We start from the raw sequence: 25,655 nt of genomic DNA, 5'->3' as shown, positions 1-25,655 counted from the left end.
TAACATTAACAATTAATTATTAACTTGGTTGTTTAAAAAAATTCATTTTGTAAAAGAAAAACAATTATTAAATTATGGAATCACTATAACATCGTCCATTTCCTTTTGTTTATCATTTTAATTTATTTATTTTTGGCAAATACATTTGTATTTATGTATATTATTACACAAGTTCAAGTGGTACATTCTTTGTGAGTTCAGGTAATTGTCCACATTAAAAGACAATGAGGGACTCCTACAATAAGCTTAGGACCACATTTGCATCAGCCTCACTGCCTCAACATTGTTCTGCGAAAGATTGTACTATATATGCGGTTACATGTAGTATTTGGAGAATGAAGAATGTTCAATGAATTCCAAATTAAAATGTTAATGATGTTTTAATATAAGAAAATGCTAAACAGTGCCTGATACACTTGTTAAGCATAGCAAAAATAGAAATAAAATATAAAATTAATGTTTGTAAAGTAATTTTTTATACTTTTAAGGTGTTGAATGCATAAGTTTCAAGACATAATTTCCTTATTGATAAGCTTAACTAGTTCATCGGGACACTCTTTAGCATTTTCCTTCTATAAATGTCAAATGAAAGTGTAAAACTAGGTGCATGAGATAGATAAGACCCGGGAATGGATTGTCTCCATTGAAGATTTTAAAAATTCTCTCTTTTATTTTTTTTAAGGGTCAAGATTTGACTGGAGGGATTTCTCACCGAAGACAATCCACTCCCGATAAGACCCTATTAAGATTCCCCTACACAAATTTCATTCACTATTAAAAAAAATAGAAAATTAATTGAACTATTATCGTTCCACCTAGAGAAAGAGAAAACGAATTATAATTGCATAGGAGAGTATATTGCAAATATTATAAAAAATTATATTTATTTCTCTATCAATTGGGACCAAATAATAAAATGCATCAAATGACATAGGGATTATTTTAATCAAAATGACATGGGGATTTTTTTTAATCAAAATGACATAGGGATTATTCATAGTGTAAAGTGTAAGTCATGAAAGGTACCTTACTATTTGGACTCACAATAATTAACTTCATTGCCAAAGGGAATAGGGAACCACAAAGTTCTCTAAAAGTGACTTGGATGCATGAGGGAAACACTCTGTGATCATTACTTATCAATTCAAATATCCTTTAACTTATTTTGATAATTCATCATGGAAACAACTTTGGTTTGCAATCATAGGTCTTATAAATTTGTGTTTCAAAAAAAAAAAAAAAAAATAGGTCTTATAAATTTGGGATTATAAAAAATAAATAAAAATTCTTTTTGGAAAATGTTAGACAAAAGATAATGGGACCGTTAGACAAATGTCACATTGAACTAGGAAATGGCCTTTCAGTACTATATAGTAGAAAAAATCATTTAAAAATCTTGTATATTTTTTTTTGTTTCTTAGTCTTTCCATCCACACAAAATATGAAGAGGATCACTTCTCTTTCATTTTCACTCACAAATACAATCACAGCCTAGCTTGAAAGAAACTATTTTGTCATATTAGGGTACCCTTCCTTTCCTTGGAATAAGAGAGGCTATTGTAAGTAAACAATCAAACCAAGTACAAAACACTGTAACATATTTGCACAAAACACTTGGTATGAAAACACTACTTCACCTACCTTTTTTGCATGAGTGATGAATAAAATATCTGCACATCTTAGATATGTTGAACCTAGCTTTGTTAGAATATGAATATCATATATATACTTGGAGCTCTTTGTATTTGCAATTATGCTTTATGATGTTTCAATCAATAATAACCTGAAGAATTATACAGCAAATTCTTTGCAATCATATCTTCAATGCTTATAGATTCTCTCAATTTTGAACATATTTTTTTCTTTTCCATTTTGAATTAAATTTGATACGACTATTGGACAAGAAAAGAATCCCAAAAAAGCGCATTTCTAGGGAGTTAGATATTAGGACCCGTAAATTCGGTTGTAGAAACGACATTCCAATTGCTATTGCTACTATACAAAAATCTGTCAAATGCTTGGGACTAATCTTCTCCTTTGCATGACTTACGTTTTTGGGAAATCACAAGCAAAGACGTTTCCTGAAATCAACAATATCAATCAACCTTAGGGACAAGACAGTGAATTAAGTTGGCAAATATAGTAATGCACGTTTATCATTTGCAAGCTAGAATTAATTTGAATTTTGATTACTACACATCAAGATAAGCTGAAGTGTGAATGGCACACAGACAAAAGTCGGAAAAAGTCCAAGAAAACTTATAATAATCAGGCTTCAGAAATGACACAGTCGCTTATAATCATGGTATTTGGTTCAACTAATTAATACGCTTGAACAACCATGTAAGAAAAGAAGAAAAGGAAGCTGATTATGGATGGAGTAGTTTATAATCAAGATTAAAATATTGAAAATTGCAACACAAACCTTTGTTCCCGCTACGATGGCATTGTACAAAGGATGAGCAGCACATGACAAAACTTCTTCAGGTAAATGAATGAATCTATTGTGATTCTTTTGTTTGGTTGGACCGGTAAATTCTTGTATATCCTCCCTATAAAGAAGAAAACATCAAACTATTGAGAAAGAAAACTTGCAACACGTTTTGAGAACTAAATTCAGCAATATAAATGTACACCTGGTTAACTTGTGTGGTGTACTATACATTTCACCATATGTTTTTCCATTGAAGTTAATAATGGGAGCTAGGCTAATATATATGGCTCTAACCGTTGTAATGACTTACTTGTAATCCACGTGACTCGGTGAGCTGATACTCGGGTAGAAATCTAACATATGAAGGCCGTGATCAAACGGTGACCCTGCCAAATAGATCTGCACTAGATTGACACACAAAATCATTTCATGTATTAATAGAAACTGACCAAACAGTTGAAATTAACATTGTCACAAGCAATATATAAGTAGAAACTGACCAACTTGCTTGGCAACATGACTAAATAATGATTTTGTAGAGAAAACTTACAGATAAAGAAGGTACATTACATTAATAAAAGTTTCTTACCGAACATGTTGATAACCATGTAGGTTTTCTTAAATCCATTTGATCTTGAGAAACATAGGAATCATTTCTAACAAAGAATAAACAGTGAATACGATAGTTAGATTTATTAGGCAAAGCCTTTTCGCAAATATCAATGAAGCAAATCTAGGATGTGACAACTAACAAACTTACAACCAAGCTGGGGGTGGACAATGAATATGTGTAACCTGAAAATTGTTAATATCCAAAATGCCCGACCTACATGAAAATATTAAAGCAACAATTTATCCTTGACACGTAAAATTCAATAAAAAAACTAACTGTTTTAGATGCACTAAACTACTGCTGAGTATTGACATCAAAAGAGTATTCCTTAATGGTAGACATCATCATCACCAACAAAACAATATACAAGTCTCTTCTAACTAGATGAAATCAGCAACATAGATGACGCCATATACCCTATGATGAATTAAATTCAAAGATAAAGGATCTACCTCTAAATCTCTCTTAATGGTTGGCCTATAGTTTTTACTTAATTCTCTATATTTGCTAACTATTGGACTCACATCCGTCTGATCTCATTAATTGGGAGAGTGTTTTTGGAGAGGAGGGAAAGGCTACTGACTAGTATTTTCCTTCTTTTATGAGTATTTTAAATAGGGAAAGGATTTGAAGAAAAATAAATCAAAATCCTCCAAAGTCCTCATCCAATTCAATTTTCAAGTACCCCCAAATTGAGGGATTTTTGTCTTATGGAGAAAAGTAGAACCCCCAAGCCAGGTGAGGGAGTTCCTCCCCCTGCATCCTCTCTCTCCCTTCAAACCCTTCCCAACTCCAAAACAAAGTCTTAGTGCATAATCGAACGATAGGACATTCTACGTAGCTGAATAAAAAAAGCAGGCATGCAGGAAACACACTAAGCTTAGTCTCAAAATGCTGTCATACATCATTGAGAGGGAAGAAAAGCAATAAATTTGCCAACCTACCAGCCATCATCTAGATGGAATGCTAACTGATTTGGACACGAAGGATTAAGGCCAATAGAGTGGATCTCCTTGGAAACAATTTCTGCTTGTGCCTACATAACAATAGGAATAGCTTATTGTCATTCAAGTAGGTCACAACAAATAAGGTGAAATCCAAACATTTTATTGCAAACTAAAAGCTTATTGTCATTCAAATTTATACTTGTACTATCTATGGCAGTCAGCTAGTCACAACAAATATGGAATGTTTATAATTTTATAATGATATACATATATAGATATGAGAATTTTAAATGCATCAAAGACCTTTCCACAAGTATAACACTAATTTCAGCTGACACAAGGCCTAATAGGCATAGAAAATTTAAAGAAATAATCTACGATGAAAAATATGTAGGCATCACACAAGAGAAGGAGTAGTTTTGTCCCATTTAATTTGTAAAAGCAATAGATATTAACCACACCTTCAAGGATCCAATCTTCTCTAGTAATGTTGCCAACTTCACTGATGTTACAGGTGGATGGCAAATCTAGAAAGCCAAAAAAATCACCATAAGATTAATAAATATTGGAAGAAATATCTTATAATAACATTTGTCCAAGAAGTCATGTTTTGTTCAATAATATTGTATGCTGCAAGCATATCATACTCTGAGATAAAAGGTAGCGTGGAGACAACTGTGTTAACATCATAACTTTAAGTTCTAGAAAGGCATGCATCTAGAGGTCACCAGATTCAGCATATATGTTTATTAATTACAATTTATATATTCATATAATAGGTCTTAATGCAGACATATTGTAATTTCAACAATGTGGCACTATTGGCCCATGTCTGTTATGCTAATATCAAATATTCAACCTCTATCCGGCTTACTTATCCTCCTCCCCTAAGGTGTATGCACCTCTATGGTACCACAAGACACTGTAATATCTTATATCAAAGATTAACTGGAACAGGACAGTTATATTTCAAATTTACAACAGCAATCTACAGTCAAATTGTGTTTATATAGTTCAACAAAATCTCAATACTAGAACATTGTTACTTTTCATTAACATACTAATAACATCATAAAATGAAAAATATGTACAGCTTTTAATTTGTAAACAAGCAGAGACTAAGCCATTAACAAGTAACCAGTTGAATGCAATTGCCTACGACTCAGCAGGTTTGGCCCTTGACTAAGGCACCATGGCAGGAGCAGATGCATTACAGAGGTAATATTTGCCCAAATGGTCTTTTCATAACATATTAGTAAGAAAAAACACAGTACAGAAATAACCTCTTTGTGACTTAGGAATGTAGAAGTTGCTCTTCCACCACGAATATCCCACACATACACAATCCCATGTCTCCCAGCACCAAAAATAATCTGGAAAAGGTCAAATAATTGTTGTTCATAATTTCACCATATATATTGTTGACCGAACACACAATAAACAATATGTATTCTTAAACTCGTTAAAACCAAAACCCGATACAATTGGAACAGTTATGATAGTGCAGTTTTATGAAGGTGGACCAGGAACAGTGTGCTGTTTTGCTAGAATTAAAATCAACAAAATATGGTTCAACTGTATATTTTGTTTACATATTACTAGTTTGCATCACTTAAAATATGGCTAAAGGACTATCATGCAACTGTAATAAATTTGTATAATGCTCGGTTACATCATATATTCATATCAACCTTCAACTGCCTAGGATATCTGCTTTGGACTCATATATAATTAAATACTGCCAAGTCAACACCAGTTCCCTAATTAATCATTGGTTCTCTGCTTAACTATATGAAGAGCCCCTCAAACACAAAAGTCAAAACAAGAGTTTAGAAAAGTTTTCAATGACACAAGCCAAGAAAGAAATGTACAAATTCATTAGTGTTCCAAGAGAATCGAAAGATTACTTGATCACATAAATAATTCCTGACCTGATTATCTGCATCTAATTGGATGCTGTTAAGGGTACCAAATGAAGCAGATGTTAGTTCGAGGCAAGGTAGAGTCTTCGCTCTTCTATCCCAAACATTAATTGTACCATGCGTATCAGAACCAAATATCCTGTTAAATTTGCTAGCAGATTTAGAACAGCACAGTGACAGAAATAATGATGAATTCACTAAATATAAATCGTTATTAAGAGTAAAATGATACTTAGACTAGGCTATCTGGTGCAGGTATATCAATGAGTCTTACTAAAAACCCTTATCATACCAATACCATCCTACAGGTTATTGGTCTAGTAAAAATAAAAACACATAATATCTTGAAAAAGAAATCCATACAAGTCTCTCATTTGAGATATTTGAGGAGATCCCCTGGATCACACAAGGACTATGAACTCACAAGTACCTTACAAACCTTAGAGTGAGCCTTTACCCACCCGTTAAGATTTGGGCATGCTATTCCAGTACTGATTAACCTATCCTCGTGCGATTTTTTATAAAAGTAGAAATGAAAACAATTTTTTCAAACGGACAAATCTTTGTTTGTACCCACAAGATGAGTAGTATTTCAAGATAGGGGCATAAGATCTGAAAAGTTCTTTGTGACTTTGACCTGTCATGATTAGCACCTTGCACATTCTATTGAAGTTACAAATCTAGATGAATTTGGAAGACTGGACTTTATAGAACTTGGGTATTATGGGGTGACCAAGTACCACATCAAGTTATATTTAATGCACGGTGGAGTATTTAAGTGAGTTTTTGGATGCGCATTTAGAAACCACGGAAAAAGGCATGCAGCAAAATATCACATTTACGCTGCAGCTACAAATAGCAGCTTCTGGTTTTCACAGTGGGAAGGCCTTCAATCGTGCGGCTACGGCAAGAAAACGTGTAGCCAAACATACGCTTTTAAGGGTTCCCCAAGCACATGGGTGTTTAACAAATAATACCGGATCTGGTTGCCAATGTCTCATAAAGGCTACCTAGGGAGAGGCTGACTGAAAAAAATACAAGTGTTGTATGGTACTGTTGCACAATGATATGAGATCATTCCCTATTTTGGATGGATATAGTTCTTGATGTAGGCTTTGTCTAACATGCACCACTTGATTAAGTGGTGAGTAGTGCATGGTGCACAAGTGTTCGATATTTTTATAACGAATACGAATTTTACAAAATCTACCGTTGGATAGAAAGTTTATATTGTTTAGATCATCCATAAATTTTTTAAATTTTTTTGAAAATCATACCGTTAATCTTGATGGGTCTCAATAACATATCAAATGATTTTTAATTTTTTTAAAAAAATTTATAGATGATCTATACAATATAAACTTTCTATCCAACGGTGGATTTTGTAAAATTCGTATTCGTTATAGTGTTTTCGGTAACTTGTGCATGGTGCACAACTTAACTCACTTGTGCACCATAGACTTTGCCCTTGATGTATACCTCATTATGGATTTAATTTGAGATTTATAAAAATTGTTATCCTTGATTTTTGAATATTTTCATAATCATGAATAAGTTTTCAAAGGTTGCAAGTTTGAAGTTTGAGATTTATAAAAATTGTTCTCACTTTCTCCTTCCTGTCCACTTTGTTTACTGTGCTCTGTCTAAATTGAAACAAAATTAGAATTCACAATTCTGACTTCACCCCATTTCCCTTCTCTTTTGCTCCAAATTTACAGGTTGCAGAGTAGGTCGTCTTTGGATTTGCAGATCTGCCGGGAGTTCCTTTATTATGGTAGCTCCTATTGGAGTGGCAGCTACTGCTTTCTTGGCTTCAGTATAATGCAGCTGTAAAGGTGTGATCTTCCTCTTTTTTGGATTGTATTAGTAGCCGCACTAGATATAACATGCATATCTTGTTTACATTTTGAGAACGAGTGGAAAATGATTGTACATGGTGTGAAAGGCTATAGTTAATGAAATGTTGGTTGGCAATGAGATTGATCATTGATGTTTCGGAAATCTATAAAACATTGGTGAACCTGCCAAATTTTCAGCAGCTATTTTTGTCAGGGTAATCATGTTGAGTAGCATGTGTGTCAATCATGCCTAAGGATCGATTCATGAATCATGACGATCAATCACAGTAAAAATAGTGGACAAAATCATATAACAACAGAATTATTTATATTAAATCTTTAGATAACTTAAATATAAGAATAAGTTGCAATGTATTAGGAGTTTATCATTCCTGATAAGCAAAAGAAACAGCTTCTCTCTCTGAATTAAGGTTCACTGACCTTGATTCATTTGACGCAAAAGCAACATCAGTTAGACCTTTGGGAATGTTGGATCCATTAACTGTGGCGGTATGTCTAGTACGTAACTCCTGTACCATGTCATTTACGTATTAAAAAATTACCTAAACTAGCATATATATTAAAAAACACTTGTACTTGACATCCTGTAATATTCTGAGGGATGTTTAGTTTGTACTATGTTTCTAGGTTCATTTGTTTAGATAAGCACCTATATGAGAAATGGGTTGCATAGTTTTAGTCCACTGCACCTTATTTAAGGTGAGGATTTGATCAAAGTTGGAAAAGGTGAAACATGTTGCATTTAACAACAAAATTAGAAGACAGGACACCACTCAATAGTAATGGCATATTGCTATAAGAAAATGATATCAAGTGAATTATTTAACAAGAAGTGCAATAAAATATTATACTGGAAACTTACTTCAATTGGTTCTGACATCATATATGCAACATCAAATATGAGTAGTCCATTACGTTTCAAAGATCCACAAAGAACCTGAAATGAAAAGGGTAAAGTTTAAGTTGAAGGGAAAACAAAATATTAATTTGTTCGGAACAACGAAACAATTGTCATGAATTTGACAAATCACACAGCTTGGTCTCGCCTAAAATGCACAATTGCACTTGCAGATATATAATAATTGATAATACAAATTTCACAGTACAGTGCAGGTAAGAAGGTAATTTAATTAAGTTTAAACCTCATTCTGGTTAAGAGGATTCCATTTGACAACATCAAGTTGTTGATCAGGTGAGAGATGCAGTAGAAGTTTGCTTTCATCTTCCTGCACACCTATCATCACAATAAACATAACCGATCATCACCACTACATTTGAAATTCCTCCCTATCAAATGCAAAAACAAAATAAGAAGCTACCTAAAAGATACAATGCTAAGAGCCATAATGGAAATCCAAATGCTTTTTCCTTACTCTCTCATAGGTTTGGTAAGAAAGTATGAAAAAATCTGAATTGCAAATTTAACTCCACTTATAAAAAATTTGAGAATAATTGACAGAGGGAAAACAAATGACAGATTTGGAAGAATATTAAATTCCCATTTTTTAAGCATCTATCATCATGCTAATGGGCAATAGGACCTAGTTTTTTAAACACGGTCTAGAAGTGGACAAAACCGATACATAAAAGTTCACATTCTAATTACAACTATAATTGTTCTGCCTACGGCGATCACAGCTTAAAGACACGCGAGAAAGCATTAGAGGCAAACTCGCTTATAAAATAGTGCAAGTATTCATCATGATTAACACATGCGGAAATAAGAATATTGCTCATGGAACACTTAAATTCTAGACTAATGCCCCAAAAATCAAAGAGTCAATAGTTTGATCAAAACTCAAAAGATAAAGATTGAAATAAATACCATTGGTATACTGTTATAACAATGAGCTTCACAGCATTAGTTTACAAAACCAAACGTAACTACTAAATTTGAACTTACGAGTTAATTTGTTTGCCTGGCAATAAAGAGCTTCAAAGTCATGAACCGTTAAGCAACCTGCTTTTGTGACAGACGCCAGGTATATTCCCTAGTATAAAATTTTAAAATAATCACACAAATTAGTGCATCCATCGCCACAATGAGCAAAAAGATACTCACGCAAAAGCAGGTTGATGACTTAACATGGACATGCATCCAAGAAATATAATGCATTCTTAAAAAAATGACACAAATGAAAATGAACAGTGGAATAAGCGGATGAACATGCCTCAAACATGTGAAATTAGTATCATAATCATAAGTTAACCCAAACATGCTACAAATGTTTGCTGCTATCATCTACCAATTGAATTACCTTGTTGTCAAAGTCTACAGAGGATACACCTTTCCTGTTAACAAACAAATGTGAGTCATTTGTAAAGATAATTCACTAGTAACATGTAAAATCATACAAATTTATGGAACACTACATACATGTCCAACAGTTCATGCTGTGGCTAACTACCAACTCGGTTCTTTTCCAAGGAAGAATAAACAAATCAGTTACACACAATTTTCGTTTTACACTTTTATTGCCATAAACTAGGAAGTGTGGAGTAATATCTCACATCAATTTCAAGTTGATTAAAAATACCAATCCTCGTGTATATGTAGCTGATTCGGTTTTATTAGTTAATAGTTACATATTTGCTTCAAAGCTAAAGCTAGAAGTGTGTGGTTAGTTTTTATACCTTAGTAAAAATTTAGATATATCATACCTTACTTGTTATGTATTAAGAAACAACTATGTTATAAAAAAAATGTTTAAAAAGTTCATCGATTATCTGTTAAGAGTTTGACTGATAGTAAAAAGTCAGAATACATGCTATGTATCACCGCCATTTCATTTTGAAAGCTTGTTTGGAGTTTGACATGTGTCAGTGTCAGACAGACACCAACACAACACCGACACTACTTTTGATTATACTTAATCACTTCTACTTTTTCATAGGGTTACCGGTGTCTAAGTGTTAGTGTCAATGTCGTGTTCATCATGTCTATGACGGTGCTTCAGAAGAATATATGTAACCTCTAATCTATATAAACCCCATCAAACAAATTATTATCTCCTCTTTCTTCTATACCCTGTGAAAGGGAAAAGTCAAAACATTTACCTTCTTCTTAACGGAGGAAGCCGTTCCCCACTTGCCTCACTAAGAATTCGATTAATCTGCATCAGAAGCCCCAAATTAACACATCAAAATAAATCATTTTACATAACCATAAACACAGTCATCAAAACTTACATTGGAGTGACAAAACGCCCCATTTTCTGTTCGATACAAGTGCGGAAAAACTCCAACCTTCACCAAATTTTAAAAAAATAGCATCAAAATTACAGTAATTAAATCAATTAAAACCTAAGAACCAAAAACCAAACCCAAACAAACCTCAGAATAAGAACGCATAAGCAAATTCATCATCTCATGACGATAATTCAGCTCAAATTTTCCATTAACTTCAACTAAACTTCTCTTCCAACTGAACCTTCAATTGCAACATACACAAATCTCAAAAACAGTAAACTTATTTCCATAAACATAACCGCAATCGCAATTAAACAAAATTTACCTACGACGAGGCTTAACCCTTTCTTTTAAGTGCTTTTGACGCACTAAGTATTTATCCATTTTCGCAAACTCTATTTCAAATAATTCGCTTAAAATCTGAAACCAAACTAAATTACAACCAAACAACACCTTTTCGACAGCGTAATATTATTTCCCGCCAATTTCGTGGGCCCGCAACAAAATAAACGCTCCGAGAATTGGGCCAGACTATAAGCCCAGCCCAAAAAGTAAAAATAATTTAATATAACGGAAGAAAATTCATTTAAAATATTATTTAATTTGATTTAACTTATTATAAAATAGAGGACGAAGATGCAGATTCAAATTAACGATTAAACACAATGAATAATCAAAGTTGATATGAAACAAGAAATTTCATTTCATTCTGATAATAATGATAAGTAGGAACACACGATTACATAAGACGATACCCTAAACAAGACGAAATTTCAACCTAAATTACATAAATAACCCTAAGCCCTTTCGCCTCTGATTCTTCTTGCAAGTTGAATGTCCTTAGGCATAATTGTAACTCTCTTGGCATGAATAGCGCAAAGGTTAGTATCTTCGAACAATCCAACAAGATAAGCCTCAGCAGCTTCCTGAAGAGCAGAAACAGCGCTACTCTGGAAACGGAGATCGGTTTTGAAATCTTGAGCGATTTCACGAACAAGACGTTGGAATGGAAGTTTCCTGATGAGAAGCTCTGTGCTCTTCTGGTACTTACGGATTTCACGAAGAGCGACGGTTCCGGGTCTGAAACGGTGAGGCTTCTTCACTCCTCCGGTGGCTGGTGCTGACTTGCGAGCGGCTTTGGTTGCGAGTTGCTTACGTGGAGCTTTTCCTCCGGTGGATTTTCTTGCGGTTTGCTTGGTACGAGCCATTGAGATTTGAAACTGAAAATTGAAATTGGAAACTGAAAATTTGTTTGAGATTGGAAATAGAGAAGGAATTGATTTGTTGTGGTGATGGAAATGTGAAGGTGAGGTGTGTATTTATTTATAAGGTGGAGGAGATTGGAAAAGGGTGAGGCGCGAGTTTTGAAATTTTGTGGTATTGTTGAAATTTGGTTGAGGTGAAACCGTGACCGTCGATGATATTGCTAAACAACGGTTGTGGTGATTAGTTAGATGATGGCACGGATCGTGATCCGTGAGACTATGAAAGAACGAATAGCTGCCAACCAGGATGAGTAACAATTTTATTTTTAAAATATAAAATGTAATAGATAAAGCCATAAAGGGGTAATGTTGGATTTAATTGATATGTAGCGACGGTGTAAAATAATTTTACACTGTCAATCAATATCAATCATTTTTTTCGCCACATCATTCAACTTCACCTCACTTTCTTAGCATGACATGGCAAAATGATTGTTATTTATTGGACAATGGTATAAAACTATTTTACACCGTCAGTGCATATCAATTAAACTCAAAGTTATACGTGACCAAAAACAAAAAAGGTAAAGTCATGCGTACTTATAGAGAAAATTACACCGCAGATCTTTTATTTTAATTTTTTTAACATTTTGGTTTTGTGTTATTTTTTTAACATTTTGATCATTTATTATATATTTGTAACACTTTGGTCTTTTATCGTTTTTATTTGTAACATTTTAGTCCTTTTTTTTGTAATACTTTGCTTCTTATCTTATTTATTTATGAAAAATAAAGAACCTAAATGTTACAAATAAAAAAAAAATGACTAAAATGTTACAAAAAAAAAGATAAAGACCAAAGTACTACAAAAAAAAGGACCAAGGTGATAAAAAAAAGAAGATAAAAGACCTGCAGGGTAATTTTGCCTAACTTATAACATCAGTATATAATTTTGAATAATTCTAAGTAAAAACTAAGATAAAGTTTTTTAACTCCACAATAGATAAAGAAAGTTATAAAAACATTTTTTTTGTGTAAGAAAATATTGAAAAAATAGTATATTGTATTAAAAAAAATTAAAAATGAGATACTCTCTCCGTTCCTTTTTAAGTGTCTCTTTTGATCACTGCATACACGCCGATGCACAACTTTGATCACTGATATTTTTAATTATCCATTATAAAAATTAAGAAAAATTTATATTTTGAAAATATTCGTCGAGATCAATTAAACAATATCTTATTTGCTCACATTTGTTTCATATATTAATAAAAATACATGATCAAAGTAAACTATGTGAATAGTACACTATGGTAAAAAATAATACTTAAAAAGTAAAGAAAGGAGTATTTACACCATATACAGCTATGTAATTTTGAATATATATATATATATATATATATATATATACCCGAAATGTCCCTTCTTATACCCTTTATGCAGATGACAAGGTTTTTTTGTAGAGGTACAAACTCCAGCTTGCAAACTTTTTCTCAATTGTTCTCTGATTATGTATTAGCTTCGGGTCATTGGGTCAAGTTATTAGTGCCAACAAGCTAGTTATTTTATAAGTGGAGTTTTAAGGCAATCTGGAATAATCACACATCACATTTCATCATCCATAAGAAGTAGTATTAAATATTCTCACCGTGACCTTATGGAGAATACCTTGGTTTCATGGTAAAGGGGACAACATCAATTTTTGGCTAGACGATTGGTATGATCGACCTTTAAAGTAAACATTTGTGTACTTTTATGCCATAAACAACAAGAAACTTCTCATCATTTGTTTTTTTAATGCTATACGTAGATATTTTCTAGAGAAATTACTATTCTTTATATGCAGATGTTAGTCGGAAAAGTAAAAGATGAACTCTCAAATTTTTCTACAATATATTGCTTAAAGATATATAAAAATAAAATATACATATATCAACTTATGGTTATTGGCTGCAATGATATGTATGTAATAAATATATATAAAAGGAGAAAAAAAAGACTCTGAGGAGAATCAACATATCTTAAAAAAAATGCCGAATGCCGAAAAAAAAAATCAAAGAGAAGCACTAAAACATATCTTAAAACTTGAAGGGAACCAAATGCCGAAAAAAATAGATATGAGATAGTAAGCACTAAGCAGCGAACAATCCAGTTTTTGATTCAAGCTAGATCAAACAATCTATTTACAAATTAATTACAAAACCTTATCAAGCCAAAAACAATGTTAGACCAAAGTCATCATTATAAAATGTTGGACATCAAAAGCATCTAAGTTTCACTTGAAGAAATTAGATCAAGAGCTAATCACACACAAAACAAGAGATACTAATACTTAATATAGTTGAATTACGATCTATCAAAAAATGAAGTTAATTGCGAATTTGTTTAGTTGAAGTCAAGTCATGCTGAAAGGGACTTTTAACAATTTAGCCGTGCTCAGATGTTAGTTATGCTGCAAAGGTGGCAAGCTCAACAGTCCTTTATCAAGACAAACAGTTTAAGTGAAGGCGATGTGTGTGTGTGTTTGAGCTGGTTGCAATAGAGGAAGTAGTGTTGAAAGTTACTGAATTTCGTATTACTAAGGATCGATGAAGGACTGTTGAGCATGCCGCCTTTGCAGCAGAACCAACATATGATCACTACTAAATTGTTAAAAGTGCCTTTCAGCATGACCTGACTTCAACTAAACTTATTCAAAATTAACTTAATTCCTGATATATTGTAATTCAATTGTATTAAGTATTATACTGTTTTGTAAGTGATTGACTCTTAATCTAAATTCTTCAAGTAGAACTTAGATGCTTTTGATGTTCAACATTTCATGATGATGACTTTGGTGTAACATAATTTCTGGCTTGTTGCCTTATAAAGAAAAAGTAATTAGAGAGAATCTAACACTAAACACAATGCTATGCTCAATTGAAAATGGAAAAGTTTAGATCTAGAGCAAACAAGAAATTCAGATCTACAGAAAAAACGTGAAAATGAATTTATTTTTTTTACCTAAAATTGTTGATGAAGAAACAAATTGATTGAAATATGTTATTAGTTTTCCAATTTTACCATAAAAGCAAATCGAACTAGCATATAAGAATGAAACGAAGGGAAATCGGAACCCTAAACAAAACAACACGTTGAAAGCAGGAATCTGTGAGGGAAATCTGAACCTTAACGAGAATGAAATTAGAGAAATTTGTGAAAGAATCTACCTGACTGAACTTTGTTCTGAGTTAACCTCTTCAAAAGAGTCAATTTATGGTGTTTATGCCAATTTATGTTTCTTCTTTTGTGTTGTACTTGCATGCACCGAGCTCGTCTTGGGCTCGGTTACATTATTAATAAAATTTAGCCGTTCAAAAAAAAAACCTCTTCAAAAGAGCGACGAAGATAGGAATCGAATCTCCGAAGCAGAACAAACAGCGGCGATGGAATGTTTCCGATCAATAAAGGTGATGAGATCCGAAATTGTGTTGGAACAACATCAGCAACGAAACTATTATGATTAGGTTCGTGCGATTTCAAAGAGAAGATGAGAGATTGCGAGGGGTAGATTGTGAGAACGGCGAGAGAACTACTCAGACTATGATTATTTAATCTACAAGAGATGTTATAATGACACTCTCTATCACACTCCACGTAACACACACCAATCATAATTTGCCACATCATCCCTCTCTTTTATTATTTTACCGATTAATTAACTGGTTGTCCAAATTGAGATTATGCAATATTCACAAGCAAAAAATTAAAAATAAAATAAAATTCTCTTTATCATTTTTTATTGGCTTGATTACCTGCTTTTACTAATTAGATAGATCTGATACAACATGTAGGGGGTGAGAATATGTCAGATTGTATTTTTTTTAAATAAAGAAGGCCAATATTTTTTTTAAAAGTCTATTTAGCTAATACAACAAGTAGTTTAATTACGAGCTTATAATTTATCATTTTTTTCTTCCAATATTACCCCTATCATCTTACATAAAAAAATTAAATATTAATTAAATATATTTTTTTTACGTCATTTCATACTTATAAGCTAGTTCAACCGCTAATTTTATTAAACACTACAAATTCAATCAACTAGCTTATTCGCTATAGCTAAAATCTAGCTTATAAATTATCTGTTATTCGCTGTAAGCTAAAATCTAAGTTATAAATTACTCCGTATCTTTTATAAGTTCATCTCTATAAATAGCTTATCAACTCTATTCGTTATTTTTTACAAACAAACCTAGTAGCTTATTTCATATATATGACGATTGTTACTGTAAATGTGAACGCTTTTACATGTAGGAATAATAATTTGTCAAATTACTGGGTTTAACCGCTTGTGCCTGTGCGAAACCAGCGACCATTAGTTTTTGTTTTGATTCACACTACTTACCTCAGCTAATTTCATTGACTTTTTGACTTGTTATGTATAATAGTGAACACTTGTATATATTTTTATATTTTCTACAATTTCTTACAGAGAAAAACACATCCATTCAAGCCTACAACAACTTTCAACATTAACATCATTAAAAAAAAAACAAAAAAAATATCCATTCAAATTCAACGCTTGTGTAATTCGGTTAATCCAACAATTTGGATTTTAAATTCTATTTCACACAATAAAATAATCTTAACCGTTGATTTGAGATCGAACATCATAAACCAGTGTCGTATCTTCTTTCTATAACGACGAAAATAATAATCTCGTCTCTTAAAATATCCACAATCAACCGAACCACAAAGTCTGCTATCAACTACACGTTCAATGCATTCGTGATTCATTGAGATTAAACTATCCATATTTCAATATGTACATTTTTTGTTAATAAGGTTTCTTTAGAACGAATCGTTGGGGAGAATTCGAGCTCGATTCCTAACGAAAACAATTGTTGGCTAGACTTCACTAACCTTGATGTTAAACTCTGGATTATCGACCTCATTCGTCCTAGAATGTTAATACAAAAAATATATTTAACTTCAGAAAACTAGTCGTCTATATTACAATCGAAGTCGTCTCTCTATCCAACGACTACAAATAAACCGAAGGATCTAGACTGGATGCAATCAGCACCCATGATTGTGTACATTCGGTCAATGAGATTTAGACCATTCAATTAAAATCAGACAATTTATATTTAACGATCAGAAATTTTATATTTTAAAATGTTAAATCTGTATTTAACTTTAAACCGTTTAATTTTAATCGGACGGCTATAATGCACTGACCGTATCATGACGACTACACTGAATCCTGTTTCTAAACAGAATGTGTAAATGCATCAAAATTTTGACAGAGATTTCTAACCAACTTCCACTACACCTACAGTTCTTCATAAACCGTACCATAATTAACATTTAATAACACCAACAAGGCCACAAAAACAAAACACTACCCTCTCATTTTCTCCCACATATAAATTAAAGTAAAAATTCATTCAACATTAAAGAAACAAAAACAACAACAGCATGACCATGGACCGAACATCATCACAAAGCAGTTCATCAGATTCACCATCAAGAGACACAAAAGTCTTATCAATAGAATGTTTCAGAGGAAGTTCTAAATCAGATGAATGGACAGGTGACATGTTACAAACTGGTGATATAGTTGAAGAGCTTCGAGTTGGTGGTTCTGCTAACTCACTGATTCGGTTTAAATCTCCTTTTAAGAATGGTAAAACTGGTGTTAATAAGATTCTTCAAGAAGCTTATAAGAAGAAAGACACTTCTATCCTTGTAAGAGTTCGTCGTGGAATTGATGAGTTTGTTGAGTTACAAGGTTGTATTGTTCCTAATGATTTGTCTGGTAATAAGAAGAGTTATGTTCTTAGGTCTATTACTGATCCTAATTATCTTGTTGGTTTTTTGGATCGAACTGAAGCTGAATGCTTCCAACTCCAAGGTGATTACTTAGTTATACTTCTTAATTTTTTGCTTAAATTATTGCTTTTTTGAAGTTGATTAATTGATTAATGACACGCAAACACGATACATACATGTAATTATATGTGTTGGTGTTACATCGGTGTCAGACACCGAGACATGTCTAATCAGAGCCGAAGCCACTGACGGACTTCGTGCATGTTTGGATTAAAAGTGACTTAATGAAATAACGGTAACACTGTAATTTTGTTGAAGCTCTACCGTGTGACTTTTATATTACTACTGTAATTCTGCAAAAATCACCGTTAATTCAAATAGGACTTTGTTGCTTTTGGTTGGTTGATTAGTAGGCACATGGTAGTTACTAGTTATACACGGTTGGTCTTTTCTGGTACAAATTTTTGTGTAATTGAAGATTAGTTATTTAGTTATGTGTAAAATAATTTTAATTATTTTTAGTGAGTTATATTATACTACCTTACAACTAACTAGTACTGCTATAGTGACAGGAAATAAAAGCACACGGACAAGGTAGGTAGGCACTGCTTTCTTATCTTGTTTCTGTTAGTTTATAGATCTCAGACCCCCCTCACATTTGGCAACACTACATGTTACCTGTTTTGGCATCACAGCGTACCACCGTGATTTTCAAAATTATGGTGGCTTGTTGTGATGCCAAAACTGTCCTTAGTCTCAACGACACTTCAGATTAAAAGTGTCCAATACATATTGATGATGACACAATACTGATACATATAATTACATTCAATCATTTCAAATTTTTAAATTAGTATATTGGTGTCTACGTTTTAGTATCGTGTTTGGTGTCTCAGCCTTTGTTGGTTATCCATAGCTTTTGAATTACTTTATTTTTACCAGCATCTCTGTTTAGGATACTGTTATACCTAACCTGAGTCTCAAATAATAAATATCCATTAAATGAGTATTTATTCAAGACATTAACTTCACATCTGAAAGCTGTAAACTTTTGCTAGATTAAGCCATCAAGTTGCGTGTTACTCATGATTATGAATCCTTTTTGTATATGATATTGACTTTTAGTTGGTTCCCTTATTTTTTGTTATCCTAGCTATCTTTTGGTTATGCATGGATCATCAACAATTTTCACATGTTTAGATTAGTAAGGAAAGTAAAGAGAAGCTGTACACTTGTGATTGTTATTGCTTTATGGCATACCGTAATCGGACAGCAGTAGTTTTTTGCGATTCATCATCTTAAGCATTTCACCTATACAGGTCTCATGCTTGGGATGTGAACCGTCAAAAAATATTTGGTATATATAACACTAGGCCAAAAGGACTTAAATCGCATGTTGGTCGAGTTATATTTACAAATGATGCTCGGCCCATGATCTGTATACTCGGTCCATCGTTCTATTGTCCGAAATGAACATTATAAAAGGAGAAGGGCTAAAGAAGAAAAACCAAGTCATTTACTCAACCTAAACGAGAAACATCCCGATCTTGAGCATGGTATATCGCCGCAAATGTCACAAAAATTCCATCTCGGAACATTAAAATTGAAAAATAGCTAGTGATACACATCTTACATTACATACATCTTCATTTATGTTTAGGAGTTTTACTGCTACATGATTTCAACCTCTCGATTTGTGCATGATAATATTTTGCTGTTACTTTATTTGTTCAGCAATGCAGTTACAGATTATGACTTATAGTTTATGATATCTTCATCTAATATAAAACTTCAATTTTCAGCTACAAGGACTAGTAGGATGGTAAATGAGCTAACAAGTACCCGAGTACAGGATGGATTTGTGTCCTATCCATGGGAGAGGAGGATGCAGGAGTTGCTATCAGTTCCCAATTCTAGCAACTTTATTTCCATATTACTTCTTCCCAAAGCTTCAGATAGGGTAGCTTCTCGCTACAATGATGTGGAGGACACCTTAGCCAGGGCAAATGCATGGCTTAATGCAGCTCAAGCTTCAGGGGTTCCTATCGTCTTTATGAATATTCAAACTGAGTCTTTACTTACAAAGGTAAAACCGTCAACTCCCTGACCATTTTACAACTATATTCGAGGAGATTTAAACTCAGTCTCTTGAGATTATAAGGTCAAACTCTTACCGGTGAGTTGACACTCCGTAGGATTTGTCTGTGATAACTATAGTTTCTCTTTTATTTGTGTGACAGATATCTGGAGAGACGGCTTCTTCCACCGTAAACACAGGATCATTATCTGATTTATGCAACATTGCAAATGCAAGCCTTTATGGTTTTGAAGATTATCATGGAGTAGACATCGGTGTTGTTAGAGCAATTCGACTATGGTATGCTCCGATGGGAGGAGAGTTATCAATAGAGATAAAACTAAAAGATGATGACACAAAGCTTGGCTTCGCCATTAGTCGTACAGAAGAGGTCTCTCTCTATAGATCTTTCTTACATGAAATAAACCATTGACATAGACACAAACACCGAACACAACACTGATAATAATTTAAGAAATTAGAAACAATTGAATTTGAAGTGAATTTGAAGTGTTAGTACTCCATATCATACACTGATACACATGCTTATGTTAAAGAGACACTTCTATTGTTGAATATTTCATCTAATAATTTTGTGATTAACAGGGTTTTATATTCATCTCATCATCAGTTATCGATGAAGGTAAAGAAAATTCACCGGCCACACGGTCAGGGCTAAGCAATCTATACAAACTAGCAACAGACACATCAAGGTTATTGGTAGTTTCAAGGATTTCAAATCAAAGAGTCCTTCCATGGATGGTGTCTTCAACAGGAGCAATTCGATGTTACGACACAGTTTCATTGAGCCAGAAACTCTCCTTACACCGACATACTAAAGTTCCTATTCTCCTACATGTCTTCCTTTGGGACAGAACAATGGCTACTTCAAGTGTAGGAAGCACAAAACCGCGACCCTTGTCTCCCTCTGTGTTGCCATTACCACGCGAAGTTCAACTGGCACACCAACCAAATGAGAACCAAGTACAGCCATTGTCATGTGAAGGATCTGATTCAGGTGATATCAATATCAGTAATAGTTCTCAGCCCACACAGCTCGAGAGAGGTGCAGCTGGAGATGTTTCGTTCAGATTCCAGGACTTCTCTTTGTCCTCCACCACGTCCAAGTCGGTATGAACATGATGATATATCTCATTAAATGTTTAGATACACGGTGAGTTTAACAAAATCACAGTGACACCGTGATTTTGTTGAAGTTTGAATGTATATTTTTTGCTAAAATCACCGTAATTCTGATAAACTCACCGTCTATCCAAACATGCATGCTCCTTTTTGTCCGTCCACTTTGTTTCATTGTTGTACATACAAGGTCTTGAGGCTCTTACACTAAAAAAAGGTTAAATTAGTGACGGAAATTTAGAGAGGAAAAATATGAAATCTTTCTAAAATTTGTGACGAAAGAATTAGAGAGATATTTCATTTTTTACCGTCACTACTTTTCATCACTAATTTTATTATGTAGTAATTAATTGGGAGGGTTAGAGTATGTTTTGTTTCATTAGCATGTCGACACACCAGAAGTAAAAGACATAACAAAGCTTGTAGAATTGCTTTTTGAAATTATGGGATAAGCCTTTGTCTTTTCTTATAATTTTGAGGAGGGATAATGAGGTTACTATATGAATGAATGTGACTACTATTTAAATACTACTAAGAATGTTTGTGCTTAGTAGGGACTACTTATTTGAAAGAAGCAATAAGTTGTTCAACTTTTTTGAAAATGGTTGGTATGTCGGCGCCTGCAATATGACAATACTCTCATATCATACTCATAAGTAAATTTTTAGAATGCATTTCTTCTTGATGAAAGACTTTTTGATGTTGAATGCCAATAATATTATACTGTCAGAGGCTCAGAGCCGGTGAGAATATTTGGGGCTACATGTTGCTTTGTGTCAATTGTTTTGAACCTATATATTTTAAGAAATTTGTTGGATGAATTCATATGAATTTGTACTTAATTAAACTAATTTATTACATAAATATTTTGTTTTTACAATGAGCTGAGGATTGAACCCATGATCTCTAACATAATATTAAAATCTCTCGCCGCTAGACTAAACCTATAAATATTTTTATAAACTCTGTTTTAAAGTTTTTTTTTTTTTTACTATAACAAGTCTTGAAGATTAAATTCATTTAAACTCAACTAAAAAAATAATATGGAGATTGAGGAATAATATCATTTTCCGAGGGGAGATGGCGGATATTTCTTTGTTGGTTGATAATATTATGGCGATCTCGTGGATTTGGTTTAGCGGAAGAGCAGGGCGCAAGTCCACCTATTCTTTTTCGGATTGGTGCACTAATTCTATTGTATGTTTACAAAGCATATAATTATTTGTTTTGAATTGTAAGGGTTTGAGTACTCCTTGCACTCCTTTATAATTCAATTTTGCTTATCAAAAAAAAAAAACTAAAAAAATAATATCATAAGATTTACAACTCATATTCAATTTTGTAGATGAGTGCATATCACAATTTTTAATATTGCAATTGGCTAAGGTAAAATTAAATGGATAATTGATAGTGGAATTACGGAGAAGAAAAAATAATATATATTGAACGAGAAGTGTGAATGTGTGATTACTCTCTTCGACGGTAGAAAAGCCTCCTAAAGATTAATTTCTCATTTTTCATAATCATTCCATAAGCCAATACAAACTTATATAGGAATTTCCTTTACATAATTAGTAACCAAATAAACCTCTAGGATCATAACATTACCCAGCCCTTTTAAAATCAACCTTATCCTCAAGGTTGTGAAAATTGTACCTAGAATTTTACCCGGATCCCATTGCTTGAACTGCAAGGACCTAGTTGAGTTGATGGATACATACACACACATATATATATCAAAATGTCAACCAAGATGCCTCTTTTCCTTTTTCCCCATCCTCACCCATAAGATCTCATAGTAACATACAACATGAATAGTTCTTTACCCTCCAACACTCCATTTGTTAGACCTCATGTGCTTATGAACAATACACAATTATGATCTAAATAAGCAAGTACCTCAGCAACATAGATAACAATGGGTGTGCCACAATTATAATGCCAACCTAACAATTTTTCTTTACCAATCAATGCATCAGATATGTTCTCACTTGTGATATATTCATCGATCAAGAGCTTGTTATTATTAGAGTTGTAGCCACACCATAACCTAACATTCTTCTTATGCTTAGTGTTTCCCAATATGTTTCAACTTCAGCAACCATGACCGTGAAATTGAATGAATGCGTTGCAAAAAATTAAAAGAGAAAAATGAAAGAGAAACCGGCCGTTAAGAATGAGAGTATCATATAAGTATGACTTAACTACACATTTGGTCTTTAACGTTTATTTTATTTTCAATTTGGTCTCTTACATTTAAAACGTATCAATTTGGTCTCTTACATTTTTACCGTTTGCATTAATTAATCTTTTCCGCCAGTTTTGTCACATGTGACAACTAGTTTGACAGACACGTGGACACATTGACACATGTATAGTTCAAACGGTTTTAGTGACAAAATTAAAGGAAATGACTAAATTAAAACCTAATGGAAACGTAAGTGACCAAATTGATACTTATTAAATGTAAAGGATCACATTAAAATCTAAAATAAACGTAAGAGACCAAATGTGTAGCTAAGCCTGTAGGTATCAAATTCAATAGAAAATTCATTTTAAAGTATTGAATATGAATTTACATATAACATTTTAAAGTATCCGTGCTTTTAGAGTATAAAATGAATCTTGGCACTAAGATAAAAAAACAAGCATTGACACTACTAGAAAGACAACAACAAAAAAGTCGCTGGTAATGTCACTTCTCTAGTCGTCTTGTAGGGGCCATGTGACCCTCGATTACCAGTTATTTGGCGGCGATAAGACACCAAAATTACTAGGGGCAATAGAGCTTCTAGATGGAGACGATGGAGCTTCAATATTTGACTAATTAAAATGAAGAAAACAAAATTGAGATCGGGAAAAAATAATGTCCAAAGAAAAATGAAAGCGAATCGAAGCTTCTAAGCAAGAATGACTATTTCATTATTTTAGGGACATATGAAAACAATGAAATAAATATTAAACAAATGAATGTACCAAAAAAAAAAAAAAATATTAAACAAATGAGATTTTACCATTTTATGGAAAATATATGAATAAGAGAAACGTAACATTTGAAATAGAGAAATTTTGGCGAATGTTTAAAGATGGTCTTTTTTTTTTTTTTTAAGATTGACAAAATAATAAAAATCATAAAATTATTATAAACTCATATATAAGTGAGAGAGTTGGAGTTCAAACTCCGATCATGATGACATGACCTAATAATTTTGATATTTTTGTCAGTTGAGCTATGACTTGTGGACAAAATAGATTTTATAACTAGAACTTCGACTCATGCGGTGCACAGGTCTAATTAGCCGTAAGATATGTAATTATAAATTACAATATGATAATTACAATAATGTAAGGTATATGAGAATTTTTGAACAACATTAAACGATAGTTCAACAATAACTTTGGATAAATATTCATACAAAGGAAGGTATATTACGAAAGACTTCCTTATAGACCACATTCGAAGTCTTAGTCGTATCTTCGCCGTCATCGTTGATGATCAATATTTTTAATCTTTCTCTAGAAGTAACTCTTGAAATCACAACATACAGCCGACCATGTGAAAACACTGGCAACGGAAGATATATCTCAACGTGCTTTAAAGATTGTCCCTGGCTCTTATTAATAGTCATCACAAAAAAAAAAAATTATTAAAGGAAATTGTCTCCGTTGAAATTTAAAAGGAATTCTTACGTCAGATGGTGTCAGAGAAAATCTAGGTATGAAAACCTGATCACCAATATTACTTCTGAAATAATTTTTCCTTCAAGAGCACGTTTTCCAAATCTTGTAATAATAAGTCTTGTTCCATTGCATAATCCTAATTTTTTATTCAAATTTCTTAATAGCATAACAGGAACTCCAACTTTAAGTCTCAACTTGTGATTTGGAAGTCCCGACATAGAAATCGTGTTCAAAAATTCGAGAGTATGAACATCATCCACTGTTTGACCATCTGCATTATGTGTGAGTGGAGTATCCTAACTCAAATATATTTTTTCTTCATCAGGAATTAAATCCAACATATAATCATTTATTGTGTCGACTATTGAATTTTTAGGAGCTAATATAGCTCTATTTTTTAAATACGTTATACCGTTCATGTTTTGTAAAAGTTGGGGATATATGCTTTCAACGATAGAAGCAAGAGAATCACCTGAATTTGGAATCAATAAATCTGATGGAATGTCAAGTTCCAAATCATCATCGTTGTTATATTCAATTTCTTCATCGCCAACACCCAAAACTCATTCAGAAAACAATCTTCTTTGATCCGGAAAGGTTAGGATACATTGTTAGCAAAAGAAACAAATGTGAATCAGTGATCTTTTTCGTAATTAATAATATTTGTCACATTGATATATACCTGGAGTCAACTACTATTTGCATAAATATCACCTTGATATATATTTGCAGTAATATAGTCCTCAACATGAACAAACTTGCGGTTTGGTC

General features: G+C 32.8%; 3 protein-coding genes across 4 annotated transcripts; 1 reads left to right on the top strand and 2 right to left on the bottom strand.

Moving 5' to 3' along the window:
• Nucleotides 1-1,443: 1,443 nt before the first annotated feature.
• LOC123913486 lies at nucleotides 1,444-11,467 on the bottom strand. 2 transcript variants are annotated; one of them, XM_045964247.1, is made up of 18 exons: nucleotides 11,290-11,467; nucleotides 11,109-11,205; nucleotides 10,965-11,021; nucleotides 10,833-10,888; nucleotides 10,034-10,067; nucleotides 9,679-9,766; nucleotides 8,918-9,009; nucleotides 8,638-8,712; nucleotides 8,196-8,284; nucleotides 5,926-6,055; nucleotides 5,278-5,367; nucleotides 4,456-4,521; nucleotides 3,992-4,083; nucleotides 3,195-3,260; nucleotides 3,024-3,090; nucleotides 2,745-2,833; nucleotides 2,426-2,552; nucleotides 1,444-2,081 (listed from the first exon to the last, which is right to left on the bottom strand). In XM_045964247.1, exons 1-18 carry the CDS (start codon nucleotides 11,346-11,348, stop codon nucleotides 2,025-2,027), a joined length of 1,431 nt encoding a protein of 476 aa, XP_045820203.1. In that variant the 5' UTR covers nucleotides 11,349-11,467; the 3' UTR covers nucleotides 1,444-2,024. The 2 variants fall into 2 exon arrangements, with proteins under 2 accessions (XP_045820203.1, XP_045820204.1); XM_045964248.1 differs by having other exon boundaries at nucleotides 1,705-2,081; nucleotides 11,109-11,199.
• A 176-nt stretch (nucleotides 11,468-11,643) lies between these two features.
• On the bottom strand, nucleotides 11,644-12,275 carry LOC123913487 (histone H3.2). Its single transcript, XM_045964249.1, has one exon. It carries the CDS (start codon nucleotides 12,170-12,172, stop codon nucleotides 11,762-11,764), a length of 411 nt encoding a protein of 136 aa, XP_045820205.1. The 5' UTR covers nucleotides 12,173-12,275; the 3' UTR covers nucleotides 11,644-11,761.
• Nucleotides 12,276-17,460: 5,185 nt separating this feature from the next.
• On the top strand, nucleotides 17,461-21,805 carry LOC123915662. Its single transcript, XM_045966864.1, has 4 exons — nucleotides 17,461-18,068; nucleotides 19,789-20,072; nucleotides 20,227-20,454; nucleotides 20,670-21,805. The coding sequence occupies exons 1-4, from the start codon at nucleotides 17,633-17,635 to the stop codon at nucleotides 21,198-21,200; spliced, it is 1,479 nt and encodes a 492-aa protein (XP_045822820.1). The 5' UTR covers nucleotides 17,461-17,632; the 3' UTR covers nucleotides 21,201-21,805.
• Nucleotides 21,806-25,655: the final 3,850 nt, after the last annotated feature.

This window comes from Trifolium pratense, linkage group LG3 (assembly GCF_020283565.1).
Source record: "Trifolium pratense cultivar HEN17-A07 linkage group LG3, ARS_RC_1.1, whole genome shotgun sequence".
In the NCBI taxonomy this organism is placed as follows: domain Eukaryota; kingdom Viridiplantae; phylum Streptophyta; class Magnoliopsida; order Fabales; family Fabaceae; genus Trifolium; species Trifolium pratense.
The sequence above is the reverse complement of the archived record's forward strand: the minus strand, read 5'-3'. Positions and strand labels throughout refer to the sequence as shown.